The sequence below is a fragment of the Chenopodium album genome, chromosome 2 (assembly GCF_948465745.1).
Source record: "Chenopodium album chromosome 2, dcCheAlbu1.1, whole genome shotgun sequence".
In the NCBI taxonomy this organism is placed as follows: Eukaryota; Viridiplantae; Streptophyta; class Magnoliopsida; order Caryophyllales; family Amaranthaceae; genus Chenopodium; species Chenopodium album.
This window is the reverse complement of record NC_137835.1, coordinates 2,035,269-2,054,272: the sequence shown is the minus strand read 5'-3', so window position 1 is coordinate 2,054,272 and position 19,004 is coordinate 2,035,269. Positions and strand designations below refer to the sequence as shown.

Below are 19,004 nucleotides of genomic sequence, written 5' to 3'. Positions count from 1 at the left end.
TTCCTCGGAAAAGAAAGAGGTTTCCCAATGAATATTTTTAACATTCCTAAATATATAAACAAAGTTAAGCTGTTTATAAGCCCAAATTAGATTTCATTCCAAAATCAATAGGCAATGGCTAGAGTAAGATTTCATTCCAAAATCAATAGGCGACAACTATGTCTCCAGGCTCCAACTTATGCAGTTGAAGAAGTGAAAAATAACCTATAGCATACTAAGGAGAAAAGTATGGTAGAAAGGAAATCACCATATTCTGCATAAAAGCGGCTAGACTTAAGTTCAAAGAAATTGGAAATTCACTACCCAAAACACAAAAATTGGAAATGAATTCTTCAGCTACTCCCTCTTATCACTTGAAAGGCACAAAGTTTGTCCTTTCGAGTTTGCCCCATCTTTCTATCTGATTAGTCCCCTTGAAGGCTTGAATTTGCCCCGAACTACAAATGGTCATAAAGAAACACATACATTCCGTCCCGACGTATTTTCTCTTCCCAGAAACTTTACCCTAATAGGCAGCTTAGGAAGGTAATAATGGAGTCACACTTTCACAGCTAAAGCAAGAAAATGTACCAACTTCAGAATCTTTTATACTTGCAAAGTTGCAAGAATCATCCCATGTAGTCCACTAAAACTAGTTGGTCTACATATGGTAGAGATATAACAAGAAATTACTCTACTTTGTTTGTATATACCAATAATACCATAAAACTGGTAAAGGCAAAATAAATGACTAAATTGCCACAAGCCAAGTACAGTTATTTACAAACCAAACATAGAAAAGAGAAAGAAAGAACCACTAAAAATGGCTTAACATTTTATACATTCACAACAGTCTAAAAGTCCTAACATTTCTATCTCTCTCTCTCTTCCCACTAATCATCCTGATGATTTGAAATTGATTTTTAACACTTGAAAAAACCCAACTTTAGTAGTTGGCTTTTAAGACTACTACTTAGCCTACCAAGTTTTTATAAAATAACTCCCTAAAAAGTGAGTTGCCAACAAAAAGGAAAAGAATCCTCTTTCTCTAAGCTCACCACATTAGCACTAACAAATTATGAAACAGTTTCCATTTCATCAAAATGAATTAAAAAGACTAAAAAAAAAAAAAAGATTATCACCCAGAATCAAGGTACTAAAGTTTTGATTAAGAGCCCTTCAATTCCCAGAAGATTCCATGCTTACAACAGTGCCATCACCTTCTAATGACGACGAGGAGGGCAACTTGCATCCCGCGCTCATTTTCTTCACTTCTTGGCTTGAACAGATGTAAAGTTTCTTGGCCATGCTACAGAATTCACTACATGAAAACAAATATAAAGACTGAATCAGCAAATTTGGAAATGGACAGTTTTTGTTTCAGTTTAATGAGACCGAGAGAGAAAGAAAACTCACAGCCAAGGATCATCGCCCACAAGCATCATATCGCCTTCATCATCTGTGAATACAATTTCCCATTTAACTCTGGGCCGAAGTTGTCCTTTTATATCGAAAAGCTCTTCCAATTCGTCAATAAGCTGATCATAGCTTTCCAGCGTTGTCAAATCAACAGCCCGGCCAACAGCAACACCTTGCATTTGCACCTATTCCAACAAATGTTCTTATTAGACTAATTAACTAAAAAAGAATTAGGATCATAGGGTACTATCTTATGCATCACTTGTATATACCTTTGTACGACTTCTGGTAGAGGAACCCTGCTTGCTTGGCATATCTTTGGATGAAGCCAATGGTAGCATTTGCTTCTTTTCTTGAGAAACCTTTGAAAGATCTGATTTTTGTTCAGATTCAGCAGCTGAGTCTAAGCTGCGCCCCTGTTCCTCTTTGGAGACTTCATTCACATTTGGCTCTTGCACAAAGTTCTCCTCCACAGTTGTCGGTGTGGAAGGTTTCATTAGGTCAATACCAAACAGCCTGTAGCTTGAAGTGGTCTCAGTTTTCTTCCCAACTTCAGTTAGGTCACCACTTTGTTTTGCAGACTGTGGGGTTGCATATCCAGAGAAAACGGACCATGCAGTTGCAGTTTTACAATCCTCGATTTCTCCCTGAAATCAAACTTGCATGTAAGATAGAGAAAGTATAGCAGTAATCCAAAAGAAATCCAAATGTCGAGATTCTTGATAATAAATATGTTTAATGAAATTCAAAGACTCAAGACTGACCTGAGAGTTGTCATTAATGGGGTTCCGAGAAGTTGAATCATTAACTGACATGGAAGCTGCAAGTAAGATGGTGGAAATTAGGAACGAAAGTTGAGAAGAAGAATCTAAGCAACACATAAAAAATTTTGAGCTCGAAAGACAAAATAAGGAGTAATGCAGAAAATGCTTCTCTAACCATGGCCAGGGATTTCAACAGATGGCCGGGGCTTTTTGTTCTTGACAACAGGATCTGCAACATCAGAAGCAGCAGGATAACCAAAGGGTTCAATCTCCCATGGAGACACCCTATCTGGTCTAGGAATGGATGTGGGTTCGTCCCATTGAACCTACAAAAGAAGGTCAAATAATAAGAAATTTGACTACAAAGCGCAGCAACTTCATAATTGGACACAGAAAAGGAGGGCTTATGAACCTTCAATGATCTCCATTTAGAATCCTTCCATTGGGGTGAGAGTTCCTCAACACCAACAATTGTACCTGTAAACCTGTTGAAATCACCGAATTTAAGAATAGATTAGAATATTTAATGGCAACTCTAATCTAGGAAACAAATCTAACTGACACGTGACGTTCCAATACCTTCTCTCTGGAGTGTCGTCCCCTTCAAATTTCATCTTAAACCTCATGCCCACTTTATAATCATTGGCAACCGACTGCAAGTATTTGTTCAATCCTACGATGAACTGACTCATCCTGCTTGTTTTAAGATGAACAAAAACCAACTGATGTCAAAAAAATACTATAGTTCTCGACTCCTAACATTGGAAGACAGCAACAGAATTACAATTAAATTACAGTTCATAATTAGTAGTGAAGCTTACCTCGGCTTATAATAAACCACAAAGTAGGTATTAGTAGTGACAGCATGGGATGCAGTAGCAAGTACTCCGAGGTGCATGCTCTGACTTGAGATCACAGAGGAGGGCATGCTGCTCTGTTGACGGGCAACACGACGTACCCCAACTAGTAATTCACCCTTCTCTCCTCTAAACAACCAAATGACGAACATTAATACAAACCCACAGACAATTTGCAAACAAAATACTAGTAATTTCGGAACAAGCAATATACCTGAGGAAAACAAAAGAATCACCAGCAACTAATCTTTTTGAAGTCACAAAATGACTCCATCCAGTTGTAAGCAAATGCCTCCGAGGTTGGCCTACACGAGTATGAAATGATTGGTGAGAACGTTAGGTGGTTTCTAGGCAACCTTATGCATGTGATTAGAATAAGGTAGCAATCAGCTTTACTTTCAACAATTTGGTGAATTTACTAATCTATGAAAATTGAGCATTGTTTGATTAATGAATAGATCATCACATTGAACTACAAAATGATCATACCTCTAAAGATATGCTTAAAGCGCCACGGATAGCCATGAAGATCTTCGGCTGCCAACTCTTGAGATGGAATTTGTTGTGTCATGTCCTAAGAAAGAAAATAAACACGAGAATTTAATCAATCAATCAAAGCCTTAATCCCATAAATGCAATAATCATCAAAATTCAGCAGAACCACAAACTAAAAAATCGAGCAAAGATTTAAGACAAACAAGAATATACCAAAGGAGGAAGGCATTCATTCGCGTGTTTGCGAAGAACGGAGAATCCACCATGGGTGCTGGTGTCGGAGGCAGTCAAGACCTTAGAAAAGGACCGAATCGCAGGCCTCGGTGGCTCGGATGGATATTCATCAGGAGTAAGTGGCTCAGTTTGCTACACACAAAAATAACAAAATTTCCAAAACAAACCACAATTTCAGGAGAAAATCAAAAAAAGCAAACACCCCCAAAAAGAAATTTCAACACAAAAAGTAATAAAATCAAAATCAAAATCAAAAGATGCAAAGGCCTTGTCAAAATCAAACAAATTAACAATCATTTTCAAAGAGTCTTACATCTACTTCTGGCAGTAAAGTTATTTGTGCATACACTTCATCTGTATCTTTTTCAGCCTACAATTAAACAACCAAATAATTAATTAAAACATTATAAAAATAATAAATAAATAAATAAAATAGCAAAATTGAAAGAACAATTACCAGCAAATGAACGTTCAACACACGACATAAGATCTTAGAATTTAGATTAAACATGTGAATTCTCTGATTTAATTCCTCATTTGTTGAAGCTTCCAACTACAAACAATTTTGCAAATATTCATCAAAATTTACCCAAAAATAAAATCCTTCAAAAAAATTAAAACCCCAAAATTATATGAAAATTTACACTCACTTGTTCCATATGACCTTGAGGAAAATAATAAACTCTCTCATTAACGCGCGGAATTTCCACCAGTGGACCAGCACACGCCCTCCATAGCTCTGGATACAGAACATCACCTCCACCTGCTAAATTATTCACAATTTCACAAAAATTATAAAATAAATAATTGAAGAAATTCACAGGAATTAAATTAATAAATTTGGAAAATTTTCTTTAAAAAAATATGTACCTGAATCTCGAACACCAGGAGATAAATTGGGTTGCCCAAATGCCATACTATTTGCCATAAATAATCTTCTTCTTCTTCAAATCTTAAAATCTTAAAATGAGTTGAAAAGGGTAAAAAAAAAAATACAAAGCTTCTGAATCAATCAATAAATACTCAATTTATCACCAATATTATTGTCTGCAATTAAAGCTCCAACCTTTGGAGTTTCGAAACGTTTGTAACTGCTAATAAAAATACCACCCCAAAAGATTAAAATCACACAAAACCCACTTCTCTACTCCCCGGAAAACCGCTCTATAGCTAAACAAAACCGCTTAAGAATTCGAATAAAACCAGGTTTTTGTTCTTCTGCTGTTGTAATGTTGTTGGTGTTGGAGTTTTCTCTCTCTATTTTTATTTTTTTTTTGGGTTAGTTTGATTTGATGGGGAAATGAACGCCGTTAGAGAATCCCAAAACCGCTTTACGCGCGTCTTATTATACGCATCCTCTAACCCCGTTTGTTGTTGCCTTTCACCGTGTCATGACTCACACGGACATCACTTCTTTCTCTCTCCTTATTTTAGGACTAATAAAGTAAATTTATTTTTTTTTTTTTAAGGAAATCCCTACCTCTCTCTTATGAATAGTGTAATGCCAATTATACCCTTCAAAATGTGTATTTACATACATACCCTCATTAATATGTAGGCTATTTTTAATGAATAGTGTTTAGACAACTATACCCTCTAAAATATTTATTTACTTTTCTGCTTTCATTAATGTTTAGTTATCTTGAACATTTATACCTCCTAAATGTAGTTGTTTATATATTTTCCCTTATTGTTAATTTAACTAAATTTGTGATTTAAAAGCCAAACCAAAAAAACCTTCTAGATATGGCTAGCTATGATGCGCGCATCGCGCGCGTTAGCTTCCCTAGTAAAGTAAAGTTTTTCATTTATAAGAAACTATGCTTAGCTAGATTTCTAAATAAAAAAGACCTCTAATTGATGAAAAAAAATTTAAAAAGCATAAACTGACTCCAAGCTTTTTGAACCAAAAAAAAAAAATTACCACTTGGGATTAGCCTTTTTTAACCAATTTCTCTCAATGTTTTGTTTTTTTTTTTTTTTTTTTAATGTGAGTTTTTTTCATTTACCAATCTGGTCAATTGGCCAAAGAAAATATGAAGTAAAAATCTTACTACATATTGATTAAAAAATTTAGAAATACTATGACTTTTGATCGATCTTCCCTAATTAACTGACCCTTCCGTGAATTATTCCAAAATAATATTAGTACCACCTTTGTCCCCTGGGCATTTGTTTTAAATAGAATAAGACCGGTTGATAACCGATTTTAGCAAGTTAAGTGACATGTTTTGTAATACTATAATCAGTACTCTATATTATTATTATTTTTTTATATTAAATTAAATACTCTGCATTAATTTTTTCAATTTATTTAGTAAAAAATTTAATTTCAATTTTAATTTGGATCTTCAAAGATTCAATTTTAATAATTATATTGATAAATTCATTGAATAATTAAATATTACTCCGTAATTAATTAATTAAATAGTTATACAAGTCATACAACTTAGGTTACCGATTTTTTAATTCTATTTAATCTAAAGTGGTTTATGGAAAGACGCTCAAAATTTATTCTTGACAATTTTTTGTAGTAATAATTACACGATATACTCGTAGGATATGTTTTTTCACTTTATTAATTTTATCTAATTTGATTTACATTTCTTAAGAAAAAATATACATCAAATAGGTTCTTATTGGACTTGTATTAATGTATATTTAATTAATGTGTAATTTTCATAATTAAATATATTTAGTGATAAAAAAAATTCGCACATAAATTTATAAAGTATGTTTAGATTTCTTTTTTTTTTCTGATGATCTGATCAACTACAACTAATAAGTTCCTGAAATAATAAAGGTGAATTAAACATAGCCTTAATACCATTTTGATGACTTTAGGTTTAATCTGATATCGCATAAATTTATACATAATTATAAAACTACAACGTACTACAAAAAGTATGTAAAACAAATGGGATCAAAACCAATGTAAATTTAGGTCATCGGGCAAGGTTGGATCGGGTCATTTCGATTTTTGAATTATTCTTAATCTATATGCTCATGCAGATTAATCATGTGATTTAGTTATTTAGGATTGAGAGATGAGTTTATGACAAACTTTATATATAGATAGTGCAAAAAAAAAAAAATGATGCAACTAATTATAAGCAAAGATGATAAACAAAATAAAATACAGAATTTTATAGCATATAAATAGAATGATTCCATACTGTTTGTAGCTAGGGAAGCATGGGTGCTTTTTATTTTATACGAATGAATTTATATAAATGTAAGATTTAGAAATGGTATTATTCGAATTGCTATATTTTGACAAAGTAACAGATTGGAAGACATCTATGGAGAATATATCATTATAATTGATAGACTTTCAAATACTAAGAGAATATGTGATGACTTACCTTTGCTATATGGAGGAATTCTTCAAGAATATTTTTGTATATGTTTTGTGGAGTATCTTATTGAATGGGATTTGACAGTGATTTAGACCATTGTATTTATAGCTTGAAAAATCTTAATGATATAGAAATAATCTTTTATATATGGATGATATATTAGTAAATCTTAATAGAAGGTAATGTGAGATTATGGACAACTAATTGCTAGACATATAAGAAATGGTATCATTAATAAATCATTTATTTCCCTTTTAATATGATTTACACAGCTAATAATTCACACATTATTACACATGGACCCTTTTTAAAAACAAAAATGCATTATTGTATGTAAATTTTGGAAATTAAACTTAATTACTATCACTTGAGATGGTATCTATAAAGACTACTCGTATAAACGATAGAAGTGAACTGGGCCCAACTGGTTTAGATAATATCCAATAAGAGGCGTTAATGATACGTATATTCTGTAAAGAGGTAGTGATGTCACATTTGTATGTGTGAATTATGAGACGCCACACACATAAATTTTTGTTATATACTTTGCATGATAAGTCAATAAGCAAAAACCCTATGATGTAATAACTTATTATTAACCTTTGATATGTTCCACTTTAAGCTAAGGCTTATTTACGTAAGAAATTGAGTTGTACTCTAAAATGTTTTACCAATAGCATTTGTCCTCTAACTTCTAAATACCTTAATATTTAACATAGTATATGAATAATTTGCAATAAGTTTAAAAGGTTTGGATAAGATAACAAAGGTGTTTCAATGAACGGGTAAATCAACGATTTTGTTATTGAACAACAATAGTGGTCATGTACTATCCCTTTAGTTCTTATTAACAAACGAATTAAGAGGAGAAAATTTATCAAATCATAGAGCTAATTTTTCACTACTAGATTAGCTGATTTCAAACGTGCTAATTATATAAATCAAAACCTAAGCGAAAGACCAAGATTGAGGTTGTGAATTCAATTGTATTATGAATTGTGATGTTGAATTCATTAGTATTCCCTCTGTCCCAGTTTACTTGCAACATTTTGACTGGACACGCTTGTCGATGCACATGTTTGACCGTTGATATCTTTTATTATATATTTATATAAGTTATAAAAAGTTTATATTAAGAAATTATACATTAAAATAGACCCAACAACATCTTACATGATTACATTGACTTTCATATACTAGTTAAAAAAGATGGTCAAAGGGAGATGTATGAATAGTGCAAAAAGTCAAACTGTTGCGAGTAATTTGGGACGGAGGGAGTATTATTTTAAGCTATCCTGGAAGAAAATGAATATACAATGCTAAAATCTAGCTAAGCAAAATATCAAGATCGATGATGTGAATTCAATTGTATTGTGATGTTAATTCATTTCATTTATGAGTATTTTTAAGCTTGAAAAATGAATACAATGCTTCATATACTTCAATTCTTACGTACAATACATTTCATATTGATATTATTCTCACTTTTGAAAAGATCTATATGAAACAAATGGTGTATGTACACATTCATTAATTGTATGTTAGAGAGCGAGGGATAGCTCAAGTGGTTAGAGCATCCCTCCCGATTCCCGGAGATCTTGGGATCGATTCTCACCTCTGCCCTTGTGGCTCTCTAAAAACCAAAAAAAAAATTAATTGTATGTTAAGCTAGATGAAGGCAAATATGTTGATTTAATATATCATGCTAAGTTCCTAATGATTAATTTTGTGCTTAGGCAGACACAGCGATCAATAAATTTGAGTTTATGTTAGCATTTGCATTTTGTTATAAATTAAATTAGCCACTATATCTCTCTATTATTTTCATACATTCATGGCTAAAATTAAATAACCATCCAGTATTTAAAATAGACTTTACGATATCTTATTATTAAGCTTAATATAATGAGCTCGGTTTTTTTTTTAAAAAAATCTTAGGTAAATCACAATGCTTTCAATCAGGATAGAAGATTGAATTGGAGATTTTTTCATATGGCGGAAACTTATGCTACTCATAGTCATCTCATACCATATGTCTCGTAGTTAGATACTTCGTATATCATAGCCTTTTACCATGTATAGTTTTAAAATATCTAATTCGGTTAAAAGATATTATACTGCTTTTTTTGGTAACATCATGACTTATGTGTTTTTTTTAGCTTAATAACTAGGTCATCAATTAGGTTAATCACAATGCTTTCAAGTTGTCTAAAAGATTATGTTGGAGAAAATTTTCCTTTGGCGGAAACTTATGCTACCCATACCATGTATCTCGTAATTAGATATGCCACAACATTTTACCTTGTATGATTTTAGAATAATTTGATTCGGTCATAAAATGATATACATTTTTCGTTACATCATAGGTTAAAGCCAACTTTACAAACTAGAGTTAGTATAATAAATTCAAGCCTAAGAAAATTCGATCAATAGTTTGTAATGACATCTAGGCATATATAATGTGACTTTCAATGTTTCAATTCATACATACACACTAACACACTAAAATATTAGCCAAATGGAGGCATTACATCCATATTATCATGCATGTATTAGATATCACCACGTGTCTTTTGATGTGCGCCAAGCCATGCATAGAGTTCAGTGAGTTTGGGATTTATATTATCAATTGCACATAAACACACATGTCTATTGTTGTGCACCAAGCTATACATATAATTCAACAAATATGGCCTTTATATTACCAATATCACATACAACACGTGTCTATTGATGTGCTTCAAACCATGCATAGAACTAAATTATTAGCCAAATGGAGGCATTATATCATATTTTATCATGTATTAGGTATTACCACGTGTCTATTGATGTGCGACATACCATGTATAAAGTTCAGTATGTTTGGGCTTTATATTATCAATCATGCATAAAAACACAAATGTCTATTGTTGTGCACCAAGCTATGCATATAATTCAACAAATCTGGGATTTACATTATCACTAATCACATACAACACGTGTCTATTGATGTGCGCCAAACCATGCATATAACTAAATTATTAGCCAAATGGAGGCATTATATCCATATTTATCATGTATTAGGTATCACCACGCGTCTATTGATGTGCACCAATCCATGCATAGAGTTCAGTAAGTTTAGACTTTATTTTAACACTCACACATAAACACACACATGTCTATTGATGTGCACCAAGCCATGCATATAATTCAACAAATTTGGGCTTTACATTATCACTATCACATACAACACGTGTCTATTGATGGCGCCAAAACCATACATACAATTCAGTAAATTTGGGCTTTACATTTTTACTTACACCATACAACACGTGTCTATTGATGTGCACCAAGCCATGCATAAAGTTCAGTAATTAGGTTTGCGTTTTTATGTGTTATAGTATCACTTACGTTAATTGTTACTTTTTTTTTTCATCTGCCACAGTCACATCAAAAAGTAAGTTATCCATTACTTGAAAAAGAGTTGCAAATTTGTTGCTATACTTAGCTTAATTATAAGCTATGGACATGTCCTTTTTATATAATCCTAGGTAAATCAATATAACATTACATTGCAATTCAAATAGTATAATGTGGTTAGAGATAGTCACATCTAGAACACACAAATATTTCAATAATTACAAAAACATTAGTACTAGTACTTCATAATGTGGGGGACCTTCTTTCTTTTTCATTCATGATGTGGGCAGGCCGGCAAATTGCAAAAATTGACAAAACTTAACTAATTTAATTTAGCAAATCATGGTTAAGTGAATTTTTAACCATGGTTAGATTCTTAAACGGGATCAAAAGGATGTTGGTGTAATGTTGTGGTAAGGGACAACAAAATCAATTAACGGAGCCGTTAGTTAATAAGTAGGTTGACACATATTGACTGAATAGTAGTAGTAAAAATAAAACGGCGTCGTTTAGGAGCGCGTGACTTAACGGGAAAGTGAAACAACAGTGACGGAAGAGCGTGGGGCTGCCGTTACCGCTAAGTCTCGTCACTATCACTGTCTGCTTCGCGGCAGGCAACACGGTTGGCTAGAGGAAACCCGGCAGAAAATTTTGGGCCTTTTTTTTTAATATGATTATTTTATTAATTTTTTTTACATGTACTACAAGTACGAGTAGTATTTTTCAATTTTAAGACATGGGAGGAATCTTTAATAATAAAAATTATGCTAAAATATTAGTTTGATTTGTTCAATGAATCAATGCACTAATTACATGTGTTATCTGTTTTATTTGAATTCCTAAAAATCAAAATAATTGATAAAATCAAAATAATTGATAAAATCAAATTTAACATCGGTGTTAATGTAATATTTTGACTTTATAGAATACTTTTGTTACATATAATTTGCAACTTTTAGATATTATTTGCGAGTATAAAAAATGCAAATGTTTCAAATAATAATAAATAGTACTTCCTCCGTTTCTTTTTAGCTGACACGTTTCTTGAGTCACGTTTGTCAATGCACAAATTCAATCATTAATATCTAGAATTACCAAATAACAAAAAGTTGATATTTTGAAAATATATATTGTGACGAATTTAACAAGATCTCACTTGACTATATTTTCGTTACATATAAATCACAAAATATGATCAAAGAAACGTGTATAAATAATGCTAAAATCAAAACGTGTCAACTAATAAAAAATGAAAGTAGTATGTAACAATTATAAAATCAAAGCATGAAATCACCAACGATGCTATTTAGAAAGAACAAAGGAAATGAAATATAATAAATAGAGTATCGATAAAAAAAAAAACAAAAAAACATGGAACATTATACAGTACTTTGATAAATTTTGTTTTCAACGCATTACTAAAATATTATGTTCAAAATTAATATTGTCTTTGTTTTTATTATATGCATCACTTTCTAAAATTAGGGCAGCATATTTGGAAGTTATTTCGGTTTGACCTTAAATCATAAATTTAGTTGTTGATATGTAACAATTATGTTTAGGGGTATAATTGTCCAAGACAACTACAGTTTCACCATCTATAAATAAGGAACCGTTAAAATGCTGTTCGGTTAAACGTGAAAAAGAAGTATTTACATAAAAAATATATATATATATTGTATTGATAAAAAAAAAAAAAAATAATAATGTGATTTTTTCTATTCACAGCAATTAAGGGTTCATTTGGCATCACTGTGGTTTTCTGTTTTCTGTTTTTTGGTTTTTTGTTTTTTAAAAGTATATTATATATGTCACATAATGAATCAAAAATATTTTAGACTTATTAAAATCATGATGATTTTGAAAACTGACAACAAAAAAGTGAAAATACCTTTTTCTTGTTTCCAGTTTTTGGTTTTTAGTTTTCTAAAAAATAGGAAACTGAAAACCAAAAATGATGCCAAACAAGCCCTTAAGATTTTCTAAAAAGTTTTATTTTATTTTATTTTATTTTTTTTTGGTTCTTGTTAAGAAAACAATTATATATTTATATTTATATATCCACTTAAGTTATCTAAGAAATTTCACCTCCAACTTTTTAATGACAAGATTGACAACCATACAAGCAATATCAATAATTAATAAAATATAAATTATTAAATCACTTAGTTTATTTAGATAGTACATAGAATATAATGCGACACTGTTTATTAATGTATTTTGTGCTCACTTAATTGATAAATTAAGTATAAATTAAATGATTATTGTCACCATCTTAATGATATTAAACTATTAATCTATGTTAATGTTACCTAAATTTGACATAATGGGTCTAAAAAGTGTACAATATAGTTTTTTTTTTTTTAATAATCTCTTTTGTCCAAGAAAATCATTTCATTTAAGCAAAAATAGACAATAAAAGCAATGTTGAATATCTTTTCAGTTTCCTCACCCTCACTCTCTCTACATTGTTGGGATATATCGTCTTTCACTCTTTCAGACGCACAACTAGTCTCTCATTCAATGTGAGTTGTATCAATCTTCTTCATTGTATATTACCTTAATTTGAATATGATCATACTATAAATTTTGTAAGAATTAATATCTCAAAGTAAATTTTGAAACAAAATTAATACGGTACATACCACACGATTTTGTGAATTCTTATGGTCAAATTTATGATTTAAGACGGAATCTTTGTATTCCAGTGGAAACATTAGAAAGAAACAAATAAAGATGTTGCATATGGGCTTTAGTTGTTGTGTTAGAGTTTTCACTTTCACAAAAATCACAGCTATATACTCCCTTCTGTTTTTTTTTTATATGCATCACTTTTCTTTTATAGGTGTTTTTTTTATATGCATCACTTCTATATTTGGTAAAGTTATACTATATTTTATTATTTTTCTTTCTTACTTTAAACCCCACTTAAATTATATTATCATTTCTCTCTCTTCTATGTCCCCACTTAAATAATAAAATATATATTCTCTATCACATACTTTCTCTTTCATGGTCCCCATCATACTTTTATTATAATAATTTATTCACCCAATCACAATATTATATTTATCTCCTAAAACTATATTCCCAAGTGATGCATATATAAAAAACGGAGGGAGTATGAAGTATGGATTATCCTAACTCTCCTTGTTAGGTGGTTTTTGTTGGCATCTCTTGATACCTATCAGCCTATGTCCTATGAGTGCTATGACATACTCTGCTTTATTATCTCACATTTTACACATGAGTTCCTAAGTTCCTTGTACTCCATGAAGATGGTGTACGTAGAAGCAATGCATGCAAATGATTTGAGGATGGAGTATTATTGTTTACTTTAGTGTTTGAGGTTGAATCTCTCATCAATTTACATCCTTTATTCCAGTAGACCGATTTTGAAAGATATGATCGTGATCATTGCATCATGTATAATTTTAACAGATTCATAATGTTCAAATTATAAATTGTTGCAATTATCACTTTAAGAGTTGTTTATTTAATTATATGTAAAACTTTGTTAGATTTGTACATGTCAATACATGCTTCATCAATATCAAATCTTAATAGTGCATATAATTATATACGAGTAATAAATACACAGGGTTAATGTTATACACTTCAGATGTTCTATTTATAGAAATAAGTATAGGTTTCAAGTTTTCAACCCTTGATTAGTTGGTTAATTTTAGAAATTTTAAGCTAGATTGTGTCAATTGATTATTTTAAATGTCAAATTTGAATGAACTCGAATAAATTCTACTACCTTGTAGACTTGTACGTGCGTTTAGAATTTTACCTACACTCCTTGTTTTAAAACATAAGACTTAAGATTTGGCTTTTTTATTTATTATTTTATAGCAGCAAAATTTATACGGAGTATATCATAATGTAAACGTTGATGTAATTAACGACATTAATAAATTATACAACTATATTTTATGGGAGAGGAACAATTTATCATTACAGTATACAATATTAACTTCATACACTTCCCCCAAAATAATGAAGCATCTAATGATGTAAAGGGAGTGGGAAACATTCAAATATTAGGGGATCTTGCCACATAAGGATATATTGTACCGAGTAGTTATTCAATTATATACTTGTATTTTTCACTAACTAGGGACTAACAATATATTTATGATCAAAGTTTGGTGTTGGCAAGCATGCACAATTTAAACGGGAAGAACTTTTTTTAGAGATGAATGGAGTATTACAACATAAATTGTTGTGCTTATTCTGAACCGACTATGGTCATCATCAAAACATGCATATATATATTTACAATAAAATAAATTATACTCCCTCTTTTTTTTTCATTCGCATCAGTTTAACCGACACAGAGACGCAACTTTGACCATCAATATCTTTAATTGTTAATTAGTAAAAATTATAAAAAAAATTATATTATGAAACTAGTCATTATGATGAATATGATAATATGTTATATAATATATATAGAGGTGAAAAAATTAAGTTAACCATAATATGTGAATAGTGTAAAATGCATTTAAAAAAAAAAAAGAGAAAAAAGGAGGGAGTAACACTTAAAAAATATTTCCTCCATTTCTTTATGATTGCAACATTTGCCTAAAATAATCACAATAGTTGCAACACGCTACGAGTATAAAAGAAAAGTTTTTATAGTGAAAATTGTACTATTACCTTTATTTAAACCTCATGGCTCACTTGATTATAAATCTAAGTTCTAACGGTCTAAACTTTTATCCTCATTTTAAGTGTATTATATCATGTGTGGTCCACTTTTCTCAAGTATCGTGATAAAGTGTATGTTGCAACCATAAAGAAACGGAAAAGTACTCTCTCTCTGTTTTTTTCCTTAAATGCATCACTTTGATTTTTGCACTATTCGCATACCATGATCGACTTAATTTTTTTACCTCTATAATATAAATAAATGTTATTATATAATATCATTAGATTAGTCATAATAATGTCTAGCTAGTTTCATAATATAATTTTGTTATAATTTTTACTAATAGACAATTAAAGACATTAATAATTAAATTTGTGCCTCAGCAATCGTATCGGTCAAACTGATGCTAATAAAAGAAAAACGCAAGGAGTATGTACTATTGGAGGCATAGAGGAGCAGCATAATAAAACACAAGATATTTAGTGAGAGAGATAGAACGAAGTATAGAAGCATTCAACAGAGGCAGTGATTACTTGACCAATTGGTGGGATCTTATTAAAACGTGGTGGGGGAAATATCCTGGTGGACTGGTACCTCTGTTAAAATCAGGGGTAAAATTGTAAATATGTAATTTTAGACTCAAAGGTTTACAGGTGGTCCCCCTTGATTGGTCTATGTCAGCACTGTACCTTCCTATTGTTACCACGTGATTTGTTGTGTTTTACCGTACATCCTTTTCCACGTGTATGGCTCTCGTTTTACTTTTTTTGAGTTTTTTCTTAAAATTCACAAATATTACTCTTACCTTTTTTATCCACTGTTGAAGATACTCTGGTAGACTGGTACGGAGTCAATTTCTACAGTAAATTTATTTTTGGACATCATGGATAGGGGTGTAAATGAACCGAGCCGACCAATAAATTACTCGGGTTTGAGCTCGGTTGAAGCTCGTTCATGTTCGTTCATTTAATAATTGAGCCGAGCTTGAACAAAATTTGAAGCTCGTTTAATAAATGAGCTTGAACATGAACATATATATGCTTGTTCAGGTAAGTTTATGAACAACTCGTTTATTTATGTTCACGAACTACTCGTTTATTTACGGTCATGAACTACTAGTTTATTTACGTTCACGAACTACTAGTTAATTTATGTTCACAAACTACTTGTTTATATATGTTCATGAAAAAGCTCGTTTTATTATTGAATTATATATATAGTATCTTAATATATGATTACCAAAGACGCAAAGTGTTTTTAAGTGAAATATAGCTTGATCGATAATAACTTTTTTTTATTAATTATTGATGTTACAATTGTTAATTTAATTTTTATGATTATAATTAGAATTTCATTATTATGCTAATTTTGAGATTTTCGAATGTCAAAAGTACAAAGCTCGTTTATTATTAAGCTCGTTTAGGAAAATTGCTCATTTATGAAAAATACTCGTATAATAAACGAGCCGTTCACGAATATATAGTTTACTAAATGAGCCGAGCTTGAACAAATTTTTGAGCTCGCTTGAAAGCTCAGGCTCGCCTAAATTAAATGAGCTTGAACATGAACAAGGTAGTATTCGGCTCGGCTCGGCTCATTTATACCCCCTAATCATGGAGTAGATTTTTACTACTATTACTCCGTATTAATGAAAATATTAACTAACCAAAAATAAATAAAGAAAAGAATTGATTGCTATTTTTAGCATCAAATGTCAAATTGCATAATGAGAATAAATAATCTTCAAATCAAGCAACTGATTGTCCCCTGCCTCTATAGTTACTTACAAGTTACAAACCTTCATAGTGTCCATTGGTTAAACCCGGGAAAATAGAAAAAACTTATTTTGTGTATAGTTTATTTATTACGGAGTAGGAATTGAAAAATATTCTAAATTTGCCTTCAAATTTTACGATGACAATGACATAGATTAAATTAATTATAATTAAATGAATACGTATCGTCTACATATATCATATATGTTCATACAAGACTGATCAGGAGCAAAGACTGACTTAATGATTTACTATATCAATTTAATCATTATTTATTAACATTATTTGGGTTTAGAGTTGGCTGGTATACGTGTTATGTCCCGTAGACCAGCAACCATTTGTTTCATCTTTTGAAGTTTACATCAGCTAGCTGCAAAATCAATAGCATGATGTGCTTTTTGTTGAAATCTCTTGTTGAAGTTGACTTAATTCTATCATATCAAAAGTTACAAATAAAGTCAATATAAGTTACTTGGGTCAATGCCTGAATTAAGCACATCAATGAGTTTTTGGGGCATAAAAATATAATCTAGTGTTGACCAATAATTACTTGATATTTGTCTTCATATTCGCTCCCACATAATCAATAGATGAGTGACATAAGTCAAATAAATCTTCCAAAATTAAAAGGTTTGTGAAATAATATATGGATCGGATAAGATGTCTGAATGCTTTGATGGGTTAAAAAACTTATCATTAAAACCACACATATTATTTTGTTCACAATTCAAACTCAGTCGTTAGCTAGGGATTTCTACTAATTAGGTCATATCATTGAAGCACAAACTCTCATAATATAGCCCGAAAAGCACAAAAACAAACACGTATATATTGGTTAATATATATATAAATTAAAAATTTTCCCTCACTCTAGACTTTTTCCTCAACTTTGATAAATTAATTGTTGGATGGGAGATTTTCCAATTACTACTCTATATATATTTTTTTTTTTTTTTAATAAATCTGGCAATCTTGTAGAATACAAATCGACGTCTATCATTAATGAGTACTCCCTCCGTCCCTAAATTACATTTCTATTTCTCTCATTATGTGAGGAACAAATGCTAAAAGTAGGAATGTAATTAGGGACGGAGGGAGTATGTTCAATAGGTTAATTAGCAACCCTCGGGAAAATCTCTCATAATAGTAGTTAGCTAATTAACAACTGAATTTGATACTGTAGTTTAAAATAATATAGTCAAGTTTATAAGTAGTGTATATACAAGCAATAATGAATCACCATCAATAAGTTTGAATTTTCTATTAGTCAATTAGTTTAGCTCAGTGAGACACTAATATAAGTCACACAAGTAAATTATATATAAATTAATTTAGAAATTGTACGAAGGAAATGTAGCTGGCAAATACTAATTAGCTCTCTAATGACATCCTAGTATGTAACCAAAAAGCAAATAATACAATATAATTTAAACTAGAAGAGGCAACCACCTTATAAATGATCACCAATGAAAATCACAAGTAATGAAATAATGATCATGGGTGCAAGCTTATATCATTGCTTTGATCATTTTCCTTCATCTTTTTAATTACATAATAATAATTATGTTTAATAATCAATAACTAATACTCCGTGTTAAGAACCTCTTTTTAATCAAGTGGATAAGCGCGACTAAGCTAGCATTATATGCTAATAACCCTATAAATGTATCTCCTATTGCTAGACTAATAAAGGATTAGACACAAATAGTTGAAGACAAACCAATGAATTGTATGTTATGTGTATTGTCTGTCTGTCTTAGCAAAAATTAGGCATGAAGGTAGATTTGGTATCATTCACTTTACCGATCGACACCTGTTGGTTACTGTATTTTAATTAATCCCATGCTTTAATCTATAATAAAGTTTAATTAACTAATAATTAATTTATAATAAAGGTTTTAATAGCGACCTTTGCCAATTTGGAAGAGTCAATCTCTTTATGCTTCTAATAATAATACTTATCAACTAATGTTAGACAAGAAAATAAAATAAACAAAGTTTGGTAAAGTTTCAAGTGTGATTTAGAATTTATGAAATTAATTTAACTTTAATGAAGAACAAAACTT

The 19,004-nt window shown here is 30.6% G+C and overlaps 1 protein-coding gene across 2 annotated transcripts; it reads right to left on the bottom strand.

Annotated features, from left to right (window-relative positions):
- Nucleotides 1–658: 658 nt before the first annotated feature.
- Nucleotides 659–5,094, bottom strand: LOC145592583 (auxin response factor 9-like). Of its 2 annotated transcripts, none has more exons than XM_081649087.1 (15): nt 4,619–5,094; nt 4,399–4,514; nt 4,206–4,301; nt 4,062–4,118; nt 3,728–3,880; nt 3,509–3,593; nt 3,234–3,324; nt 2,984–3,148; nt 2,742–2,855; nt 2,575–2,647; nt 2,338–2,488; nt 2,163–2,218; nt 1,671–2,045; nt 1,396–1,583; nt 659–1,300 (listed from the first exon to the last, which is right to left on the bottom strand). In XM_081649087.1, the coding sequence occupies exons 1-15, from the start codon at nt 4,674–4,676 to the stop codon at nt 1,159–1,161; spliced, it is 1,920 nt and encodes a 639-aa protein (XP_081505213.1). In that variant the 5' UTR covers nt 4,677–5,094; the 3' UTR covers nt 659–1,158. The 2 variants fall into 2 exon arrangements, with proteins under 2 accessions (XP_081505213.1, XP_081505222.1); XM_081649096.1 differs by having other exon boundaries at nt 4,399–4,511.
- Between the last annotated feature and the right edge of the window lie 13,910 nt (nt 5,095–19,004).

Excerpts from the sequence above, each read along its gene's own strand:
- LOC145592583 (XM_081649087.1), bottom strand. The coding sequence starts at position 4,676 with ATGGCAAATAGTATGGCATTTGGGCAACCCAATTTATCTCCTGGTGTT. Across the intron at positions 4,119-4,205 it reads TGTTGAACGTTCATTTGCTG|GCTGAAAAAGATACAGATGA; the intron begins GTAATTGTTCTT and ends GTTTAATTGTAG. Across the intron at positions 3,325-3,508 it reads CTTTAAGCATATCTTTAGAG|GCCAACCTCGGAGGCATTTG; the intron begins GTATGATCATTT and ends ATACTCGTGTAG.